A 12,294-nucleotide genomic window follows, 5' to 3' on the forward strand; every position below is an offset into this window, starting at 1 on the left:
CGAGTTCAACAAGATACACCTCAAGAAGGTCGGAGGTTACATCGACCGAAAAGTTGTGAAAATAATACTCAAGATAAGAACAATAGTCGAAAAAATCGAAATAATCAATCCTCATCTAAAAATTCACAAATACTTAATGTGACAGACCGACAGAGAAAACTTCTAACAGACGTGCGTGCGTATATGCATTTTTAAATACCAAGAAAAAAACAAAACAAAACAAAAAACAAGCAAACAAAAGAAAAAAAAAAACAAAAAAAAAAAAAAAAACAAACAAACACATCTAACGATGAAATTGCTATTCCATTCATACTCATCCCAAACGACGCACAGAGCATCTTATTGTAATACATGGACGCATTTAAGAATTAGCTTTCAGTTTTATTGTTAAAACTTGCCACGTTTTTATTTGAGTCTTAAATAACCAGATCCAAGTGATCTACCCTCTGGTGGCATAACTTCCAACTACGTTACCGAGTGAACATTTTATCATAGTTTTCTTATCTCGATCTGTTTATTTTCTGACAGAAAGTCTTATATTTACACGAACATACAATGTGCATACCTGCTACGTGCGTGGAGAGTGTAACAAAAAAGTGTGTGTGTGTGTGTACATACTGGTTTTTGTATGTCAATTTCTATGCTTTTTAGTATGCGCTGGTGTGTTTGTACGAGCGAGGACGTGTGTGCGACTATGTGTTTTTAGAATACACAGCTGTTGCAGTGTCAGATGGTCAAGCTAAGTGGCCAGTCATTCAGTTAGCAGAGAAATTTGATTTGAATACGTTGAACCCTCGTCCACGTCGGCGTCAGAACTGTGTGTGCACGCAATATATAATCAATGAAATATTACGATCAACAGTCAACGTCGACAGTCGATCTAACAAAAGTCGTTACGTGTTGTTTCGTTCGCATCGTTAACCAAGCTTGACGTTTTAAGAACATAACTTCAGTAGAATTGCTTTAAGTTGGAAAACGCTAACATATAAAGAATTGGAGACTTTAGTAAAGAAATTCATTTAAAAATAATAAAATAAAATCAACAGTAAAATGAGAGATCGCAAAGATAGAAGCAAAAGCAACGAAAAACAAATGAAACGCGGTTGAAACGTGGATTTTTTTTTTTTTTTTACTTCATGGCAAGCAATGATTGGTTATAAATACATCACGTGACGTTTAGTCAATTTTTTTCAAAAACTTTCTCTTTCGGAATTTTACAAGGCGGACAAGTCGTCGACGTCACCAGGATCATAAAAAAAATCTTGAACTGGAAATATTTTTAAAAGTCATTCTTCTCACTGACTTTTCAGCTGCATATATTTTCTTTTTGTCAGAAACAGTTTGTTATTTATTATTATTTTTTCTCATTCAAATTCTATATTTTCTATTTTCATCTGGCGCCTTTTATTTCTTTCTTACTCTCTTCGTTTGTATACAACTTAAATTTATTGATCCATTCATGAATCCAAGCAATACATTTTCTAACAAACAAAATGTTCAAACTTTTGAAACTTTAATCATCAATGACTTTTTAAGATAAAACATACAACACAATTTTCATTCGTATAAAAATTTATTTGAACATCATTTCTAAAATTTCTTGAAAGTTCAGAGTTCTCTGCAAATCAAAATGAGATCAAATTCACATCAATTGACAAATGTTTTCGGTTTTCTGCCAAAAATAAAAGAATAAAGAATACAAAGATGACAATAAAGTCGACAATAAAATCTTCGATAGACATTTAAGATAGGTCGCTTGATTTTACATTTTTTTTACATAATTTTGTTTTGTCTCAAACTTAAAAAATAAATTGAAAAACGGCCAATACACGAACAATTTCCTTCCGCTCAATAAAACAAAATAATACATGCTCTTTAGATTTCCAGCAAAAACAACCTTTTATTTTAAAAACAACGACATTTTATTGTAAAAACAACGGCATTTTATTTTAAAAACAACGGAATTTTTATTTAAAAACAACGGCCACCGAAAGTACTTTTATATCAAAGCAGACGTGACGTAATTAAAAATGTATATGAAACTAACGATGAAATCGCCAAAGACTTTTAATTTTGTTTGTCTGTTCGCGTTTCTTGCATTTTATTTCACAAGTCTGGGTTTCATTTTAACGTCTGCCACACTGATAAAGGCGCAAGAAAACACGGCGCTTTCGACTTACGCGAACTTGGAACGACAATTGGCCCTTGAGATGGAACTAGTTACGATCTTCGGCATTTTGGTGCAAGAAGAGAAACGGGAACCAACGAATAGCAAACTGGACCTTAAAGAAATAGAAACGTAAGTATAAAAAATGATTTGACCAACTCGTTGATCCTCATTCAATCTAGGGCAATCTATCTATCTATCTATCTATCTATCTATCTATCTATCTATAATAATAATAACAATAATAATAATAACAATAACAATAATAACAATAACAATAATAATAATAATAATAATAATAATAATAATCAATCTATAATATAATAATCAAATACTAACAAGAAGGATCACGTGAAGTTTCTTTACTTCTTCAATCTAACTGGTTTTATAGAATCGATATCATTTGAACACGGCCCGTCGAGTTACCAGTTCGTATAGGAGATCTACTTGATTAACGTCATCACATGTACAAACATTCAAGCATACAATAACCTATATAAATAAAACAGTAAATGTATGCATGTGTGTGCGTGTGAAAATTTTCCGTTTTTTATATAATGGTTGTATATTTTTTGATGAGGTTTACTCAGAAAAAGCAACCAAGATGAGAACAAAAGTCCAAACAATCGAAATAATACAAAAAATAATTATGAAGCTTCATCTAAAAAATATACAAACATCACATAATAAAAAAAAACCCAAAACAGAATGGACTCGTATTTATTAAAAAAGAAATAGACTTGCCGCTATTTTTCATCATTCACCAATAACATCCAGTGTGATGCATCTGAAGATGGTCGGAGGTTACATCGGCTGAAACGTTGTGGAAAAAACAACCAAAATAAGAATAATAGTTCAAACAATCCAAATGATACAAAAATATAAACAATCCAAATAATACAAAAATATAAACAATCCAAATAATACAAAAATATAAACAATCCAAATAATACAAAAATATAAACAATCCAAATAATACAAAAATATAAACAATCCAAATAATACAAAAATATAAACAATCCAAATAATACAAAAATATAAACAATCCAAATAATACAAAAATATAAACAATCCAAATGATACAGAAATATAAACAATCCAAATAATACAAAAATATAAACAATCCAAATAATACAAAAATATAAACAATCCAAATAATACAGAAATATAAACAATTCGAATAATACAAAAATATAAACAATCCAAATAATACAAAAATATAAACAATCCAAATAATACAAAAATATAAACAATCCAAATAATACAGAAATATAAACAATCCAAATAATACAAAAATATAAACAATCCAAATAATACAAAAATATAAACAATCCAAATAATACAAAAATATAAACAATCCAAATAATACAAAAATATAAACAATCCAAATAATACAAAAATATAAACAATCCAAATAGTACAAAAATATAAACAATCCAAATAATACAAAAATATAAACAATCCAAATGATACAGAAATATAAACAATCCAAATAAGACAAAAATATAAACAATCCAAATAATACAGAAATATAAACAATCCAAATAATACAAAAATATAAACAATCCAAATAATACAAAAATATAAACAATCCAAATAATACAAAAATATAAACAATCCAAATAATACAAAAATATAAACAATCCAAATAATACAAAAATATAAACAATCCAAATAATACAAAAATATAAACAATCCAAATAGTACAAAAATATAAACAATCCAAATAATACAAAAATATAAACAATCCAAATAATACAAAAATATAAACAATCCAAATGATACAGAAATATAAACAATCCAAATAATACAGAAATATAACCAATCCAAATAATACAAAAATATAAACAATCCAAATAATACAAAAATATAAACAATCCAAATAATACAAAAATATAAACAATCCAAATAGTACAAAAATATAAACAATCCAAATAATACAAAAATATAAACAATCCAAATAATACAAAAATATAAACAATCCAAATGATACAGAAATATAAACAATCCAAATAAGACAAAAATATAAACAATCCAAATAATACAGAAATATAAACAATCCAAATAATACAAAAATATAAACAATCCAAATAATACAAAAATATAAACAATCCAAATAGTACAAAATATAAACGGATCATTTTTTTTTTTACTAAACATTTAAAAATTTTAATAAATGTTTTAAACTTACGATTCGAAAGTAAATCTTATTTCAGTTAACTGAGCCAATGTCCTAACTCTACACATCTACTATCAGACCTTGTATGTGATATTGTTATCATATTTGGGCTGGTGAATCTCTGTCTCAATTGGAGAGTTCATGATAAGATCCGGAAACGTATCTGTAATTTAATTGCCGCCACCCTTCTGCTCTACAACCTCTCTTACACAGAGTGTATGTTGTTAGTTCCGGTCTTTTCTGCAAACACTATTATGGCATGTGTTATTCAGAAGTGTCTTATTTATTTCCTGCTTCTTTTGTTACAGTTCGTTTGATTCGTTGGTTTAGTGGTTTTCATCAATTTGCCATTTTTCTTTTACATGGAGTTCACCACTTATCAAGGCCCAATGGCCACTCGGGGATAAGGGTTATTGTGTGTACAGTAATCAATGGGATAGTGTAGCAATAGTATAAGAGAACTGATAAGGTGTCATTACTTAGGGGGGGGGCGGTTCATCAGGAATTTGTTTGAATTTGACTTGAAGACATCCACGTTGAAGTCGGGAGGGAAACAGGCAATAGAGTTTCACAGGCGTGCAGTCCTAAGGAAGAAGCTTTGTTCGTGGAATCTACGTTTTGATTTAGGCACAGATAAGGAGTGGGGAAAATTATTGACGGTGGTTTCAGCTAGTCGGGTTTTTTTTTTTTAAAAAGATTGGCGAGGGGGGACCAGAAAAAGGAGCTCAGACGAGCACTTGCCATGGAAATAACGATAGAACAAAGACAGGCTCGCTACGTCTCTTCTGTGGGAAAGAGGTTGAAGGGAACAGAAAAGGGCATCCCCCACTAAGCCACGAAGTCTATTTTGTACTTTGTCAAGGCAGGATAGCTCCTGCCCAGATGTGGCAGCAGTACTCCATCTTTGGACGTACTTGGCTCTTATATAGATAGAGAATTGCATCATTAGTGAGATATCTTCTGGACAGTAGAAGGATCCCACCATTTTCCCAGCGACCTTGGCCACAGACTTGATGTATGTGTTCCATTTCAGATCAGGAGTAAAGGTCAAACCCGGAAGCTTATCAAAACATGGGGCCTCCCCTAGACGAGAGCCACCCATTTCAATTGATGCCAGATGGGGATCAGAACGTTTATGATGTAGAGATAGGAGCTTGGTCTTAGATGCATTAAAGGTAACCAGCCACCTCTTTCCCCATTGTACCACGCGCTCAAGATCAGAGGAGAGAGAATCAGAGAGAACATCATCAACAGCTTTAGTTTCAGTGCATCTATTACGTTGGTAGCTACAGAGAAAGTGATTTCTGTGTGCGATGGTAGCAGCACATTCAGGGGAGAACCATGGCTTGCTGTTAGGTTTTTGTTGGAATTTTTTGGATGGTATGAATCGGTCTATGCCTACAAGTAACCATTCGGTCAGGTCTGATACTATAGAGGACACATCCTTTTAAACATTGAATGGAGAGGTAGATCAGATATGAATGTACGGAAGCTATCCCAGTCCGCCATAGAGTATCGGTATACAGTACGATGGAGAGCTACGTCTGTAGATTTATTATATTTCATTTTTATCTTAACTGATACGACGCAGTTGTTGGAAGATCCCAGAGGAGATAGAACCGAACATGAACATAGCTCAGGGGAAGTTGTGAGAAAAAAGTCTAGAAGACTTGCATACTGACCGGTAGTATCGGGCACACGGGTGGGCTCGCGAACAATCTGAGTGAGGTCATAGGCAATGGCAAAATCATGACAGAACCTCCCCTCATCATCAGTCTTATTTGAGTGGGTCAGCAATTCCACATTATGGACATTGAAGTCACGCAAATGTGAATGTTAGCCGAGGAATGAGCAGACAGGATGTGGTCAATTTTCTCTGATATACTCTTAAAGATAGTAACTCCGCTGTAGTGGGGCCGATAGAGGGCAAATATAAATGCGGTGGTGTAAGCAAGTGCAACCCAGAAGCACATATAAGGAAGATTAGGGTCTTCTCTGGAGATATCCCTGCCACATGGGAAGCCATCTTTAATGTAGGCACATATTCCATGCCCATGGCGATCTTGGGGGTCAGATTTAGATGTTAAGTTAGAGTATCCTTTAATTATGAACTCATCTAGGGAGGTGGTCGGCCCTATTCCAGTTTCGCTTAGAAAGAATATATTCGGTTTCGTCTCCTGTAATTAGGTTTCAACCTCTGGAAGGTTAGAACGTAGACCCCTGATGTTGGAGAAGGAGACATGGTAGTAGGGGTCTACGTAGGAGGATGGGGTTCTAGGTTTATTCGTGTTTTCTTTTTTGAGATATTTCATGTTGAGGATTTTGGGATTTGTGGAACAGGTCAGCATACTTGGTTAGAGCAGAAAAGAGAGGGAAAGTAAGAGAGGAAAGACGGGAATTTTTTTTTTGTAGCACATGATAAGGTAAAGCCGTAACAATTACCCACTAGTATGGCATCGAGAGGCCCCACCAGAGACTACTGCATGGTCCAGAGTCCATTCACCAAATGGCAATACAGCAGCCCCAGTACTTTGCACCTGCTGATAAGACAGCCTCCTTAGTGGTTATTCCAAGGTTTGGGTCCCTGACTATCAGGCGGTTAACGTCAGCCCAGATGAAAACGTTTACCTCCAGCACCCTTACTAGTTACATGGCCGCAAGGATAGACATAGAGACAGAAAATTTCCGACATCTCAGACTACTGTTCACGAAGTACTACCGACCTGGGAAGCAGCTTTTTCTTCACCCTTTGTCAGAAACATCATCCATTAGAAATGAGGACTAAGGGACAAAAAAGGAGAAGCGAGAGTTACTGACTAACCCTAACCCTAACCCTAACTTCACAGGCGTTACAATTTTCGTAGGGATGGGATGAGTTTATTACCTACTGCCTGGGGCGGTTTCATTTGTGAACGTCTACAACGAATCGGATTAGGCTATTTTGGGCTGAAACTAACTTTTAACAGAATCCTTAGAATATAAATTGGCTTAGAACAGTTTCATTGCACCTACTGCAGTCTCACTAGTTCTGTCTTGGTTGGTTGATGCGTGTCTGCAAGTTCAAGAGATTCGACCCACATAGCCACATGGCAATTAAATTCATAAATAACATTACTTTGCGTGATGTGGAGCAAACCGTTCTTCGTGACAAGGGAAAATGCAAACCTTACATGGAAAACCAACCGTAATACAACAGACAGAAACAATTTGTCACCGACTTAATAATACGTGCTCGTCTGAACTCCAATCCCTGGTCCCCCCTCGCCAAACTTTCACGAAAAACACCCGTCTAGCTGAATCCACTGTGAAAAATTTCCCCCACTCTATATCTGTGCCTAAATCAAAACGCGGATTTCATGAGCAAAGCTTCTTTCTTAGAACTGCACGCCTGTGGAACTCTGTTCCGTCTGCCTGCTTCCCTCCGGACTACAACTTGGATGTCTTCAAGTCTAATGTTAACAAATTCCTAATGAACCGCCCCCCCTAATTAAACACTTCATAAAATCTCCTCACTAACGTGATGTACTTGCAATAACCCTTATCCCTGAGTGGCTTCCGGGCCTTGATAAGTGGTGATCACTGTGTAAAAAAAAAAAAAAAAAAAAAAAAAAAAAAAAAACATTGATCAGCAACTCCAAACCAAGGAAGTTTTAAATAAACAGGACACTTGGACAGACCAAGGCTATAAGAGAATTGTATTTTCCCACTTGATTATTAATAATATAATTAATCAACTTTTCCAGATAACTATTATGAATAAAATGTCTTTGACAGTATTCAATTCGTGGTCGAGTTTGTTGGAAAGACAAATTCTAAGAGCTCTATATACTAATGTCTTAATAAGCCCTATTTTTCTAGAGGTAGGCATAAATGAGGATCAATCCATATAAAGACCGGTATAAGGCGGTTTGCGATAAACTGTAGTAAGAAAAGAATTCTTATTACGTTCAATCAAGACATCTGGGAAAGGTAAACAATCTTCATTCTCTTTCTCCATAGTAAATGATGATGCTGTGTCGAGAGAATTAAGATTATCGAAGGAAATTGTTGCTTCACTCTCAGAAGCAAAGGCTGCAAAAGTGTCATCGACATATCTAAAATATATTGAAGGCTTCAATATATTACTAAACAGTGTTGACTCATAGAATCCTACAAAAATATCTGCTAATGCAAAACACATGAGTCTTTCCATCTGAACCCTGTTGATCTGACTGTACATAACGTTATCAAAGCTGAATTCCACTGACAGTACATATCAACAAATATATTCTTAAGGAAAGGTAGAGGAGTTAGATTGCATTATAAAGTGAGTCAACACAAATATCAATGGTCTTCTGTAGAAGGACATTAGTAAATAGGTGGGAAACATCAAACGAACACCTGAAGTTCGCAGAACAAGGTTGCAACGTATGTAAATATTCAACCAACCTGAATGAATCGATAATGGAATATTTACCGTATAGAACATGAACTAGTTCTGTAATAGTCAATAACCACTTGGCTAGGGAGTGTTGGACAGACCCCACCATAGACATAATAGGTCTAAGCAGGAGACCTTTATGTGTTTTAAGAAGGCTATAAAATCTAGGCCTTAATGAACCAGAAGGCCTTGATCTCTTAGGAAAGGTCTCACTTCTTATAAAAGCATAAAAGGCGCTTCTGGATCTTAATTTTATTCTTATTAGTGTTGTCACATGTTTCAGCAGGGCCAATGCGAACAAACTTACAAAATAACATTTCCTGGACATAATCTACACGATTCAGAATAACGACACCGGCATCTTTGTCCGGTTTACATATATAAATATTTTTATTATCCTTTTTCTTTCGTATATCTCCGAGTATTTGCTCCTGGGTGACAATGGAATTTTGTGAGGGAGACATTATTATTTATGAATCCGAAATTGGAAAGATTATGTTGTGTGTATGCATCTACGAGCCAGTTACGATCAGTGTAATCACAATATCTGTGGAATACGTAGAGTTGATTCCGGTGACAACTGGTAGCAGTGGTAGGACTAAATATTTAGAGAGGAAAATAGGGACTCCTTCCTTTAAATATGGTGCGATTGTGATGGTGTTGCTCATCAGATGCAATGCAGCATCTTATTATCACTACTGAATGTGTCTATAATGGTGTTCTAAAGCTACATTAGATAGTGGCTATTAGCTTAGATGTATTGAATTTGTATGTGACATTTGTTGCAAACCTACGATACTTTAGTCCAGAAGGGAATTTCTGCAGTCATTGTATATATATATATATATATATATATATATATATATATATATATATATATATATATATATATATATATATATATAACGCAATGCTCTTTAGTTGAGGATGTTGCTTGTCTGACTGGATTGATAGGTTGTGATACTGTTTGTGGATGCCTATCAGACAACGATGAGAGAAGAGAGCGACGACCACGAGCAGGACAAGCGGACACATTATCTCTCTGTTATTTTGCACACACACATACCCCACCATGCTATCAGCGTTGTCACTAGAGAATAAACAGTATTTTCAAATCATTAATTTCTATTACATATTATTTTTATTGTGTTTACGTCTATTGTGGAGGTACGTTTAAGTTGTACAAATTTCAAACAAACCTCGATTAGCGACCCAGCTAGTTTTTTTTTTGATAACACAACAGCTGTAGGTAAGTTTGGAATCAAATTTGTAGCGGGAACAGCAGTTAGGCTTTAATTGAAATATGTATGAACAATTGATAGTGATTAAATATGTTTGTTTATGTTATTGTGAGCATCTGTTCTTCAAACGACATCACACCAATAATCAATAAGCAATTGAGATAAATACATACAGATCTGGATTAGAAGACATCAAATCTATTCCTAAGGCTACTGGAAAAAACATGCTTGGATCATTATACTGCTCCTAAAAAGTAGTTGATTCTTGTATAAAGCCAAAAACGTTCTAAGTATTGCATCCACATAGTTGTGCCCGGTTGGGTGTGAGAAAGGACTCCCAGACATTATCTGCTGATAGTTGTATATCGATACATCATTGTCTGTCGATTGATCAATTCATCTCTTCATCCGCTAAAGCTACGTTCGATCTGCTCTCAGATGTAAACTGTGTTCAGCTAAAGCAAAGTTGGAAACAGTTGTAAACTAACTCCAAATTTTTAAATATGTTGACTTTAAAATCGGAAATTCTATGTCCGGTATTTTGTCTTAGTCTAAACAGAAATATCTTGTCCCTTTCCCTGGACTATTCCAAGCAGACTACTAACTCTACTTCTTATATTTATTCTGCCGCCGTTGTGCGCTTTAGTGAATCATTCCTAACCATATCCCCGGGTCAATTTTTTCTTATATTTTTACGAGTCATTTCCTAAAGCTCCCACGGATGGGAGAGAGGGTGTCCATAGTCTATATAAATAAAACAGTAAATGTATGCATGTGTGTGTGTGTGTGTGTAAAAATAGTTAACTGATAAACTCTTAAATTACTGGTCACATAACACTGAAATTAACAGGAAATCATACACCAAGGATAGTTTTACAACAAATAAATTTTTTGTTTGCATAGATTAATAAAGTGTACAGAAATATGTTGGCATGTTGAAATGCAAAATGTTCATTTCAACTTGTCGGCATATTTCTATTAGTTTTACGCATTTGCAAATTCAGTCATAGCTAGAAGTGGTTTAATTTTAAATCTTTAATATCTAGTTTCGAGTTGGCCCAAGAGGCTGGAGCGCTAATTTTTTTTTGGGTTTTGATTCTAGTGAATGGTACCCACGTTATTTTTTTTAACTTTTGAAATCAATACTATATATATATATATATATATATATATATATATATATATATATATATATATATAAATCATTACTACACACACACACACACACACACACACACACACACACACACACACACACACACACACATATATATATATAATATTTAATAGAAGCGTATTTACGACCCGGCAAGGCCATGCGACCCACGTTAGGATCACATAAAAACGTATCGTTTCTATCTAAACAAGACGGAAACTGTTTTTTCCCCAAGTGCTCTTAATTATACTTAATAATAATACTTTGGAAAAGTACACGTTGTTTTAAAAGGAGGTTTGGATTATCAACCGTAAACTACCCTTTTATTCTTCTGTTCCCATGTGTTCTCTTGATTTTGTATTCTTACCAGCAAGTCGATACGCCCTGCCCCGCCCTTGCAGTGAACGCAGTAACAGCTTTAGTTCACCGTGATTAAAGCTGATAGCTCGTTTTAATTTCAATCAATAAAACCTATCAATTATTTGTGATTCGACCTTGCAGATACCTGCTATACTTAATATATATATATATATATATATATATATATATATATATATATATATATATATATATATATATATATATATATATATTAATGGCCTGGCAAGACCACAAGAGAGACAACAAAGCAAAAAAAAAAAAATCCTAAGTAAAATTCATCCTGAGGCTGCCTTCCAGGACACTATATATATACAAATGTAGGCAAATTTAGCCATGTTTTATTGGTTTAAAAATATTAGTTCTTTTTACCAATTGTGATAAATTTTTAACCACAGAATAATATTATAATTTCAAAAACATGCACATTTTAATGGAGTCTCGTCTCATAGAATCAAAGATGTGGGCATTTCAATATGGCTACTAGTATATATATATATATATATATATATATATATATATATATATATATATATATATATTATAGTTTTTAAAAGGATAAGTGGAGTCATTAGAATTTGGGGGAAGATCGATGCAGGAAGAAAAAATAGACACTAAATTCGACTATTCGATTGAAATAAAAAAGAACCTCGAGGTACCTTTCGTCCGATTCTTGTCAAGAGATCACGTCGGAAGCGATTAAAATAAAACAATTACACAATTGAAAAATAGAGGCGAAGGGAGGGGTGAAAA

The 12,294-nt window shown here is 34.0% G+C and overlaps 1 protein-coding gene across 1 annotated transcript in view; it reads left to right on the forward strand.

Moving 5' to 3' along the window:
* Nucleotides 1-749: 749 nt before the first annotated feature.
* LOC145292219 (prolyl 4-hydroxylase subunit alpha-1-like) overlaps nt 750-12,294 on the forward strand; it is a 94,999-nt gene continuing 83,454 nt past the window's right edge. The window contains exon 1 of the mRNA XM_080138540.1: nt 750-2,299. Within this exon, the coding sequence (XP_079994666.1) occupies nt 2,031-2,299 (269 nt within the window). The 5' untranslated portion in view covers nt 750-2,030. The remainder of the gene's footprint in view (nt 2,300-12,294) is intronic.

This window comes from Euprymna scolopes, chromosome 13 (assembly GCF_053919585.1).
Source record: "Euprymna scolopes isolate OS-2025 chromosome 13, ASM5391958v1, whole genome shotgun sequence".
NCBI classification, from domain to species: Eukaryota; Metazoa; Mollusca; class Cephalopoda; order Sepiida; family Sepiolidae; genus Euprymna; species Euprymna scolopes.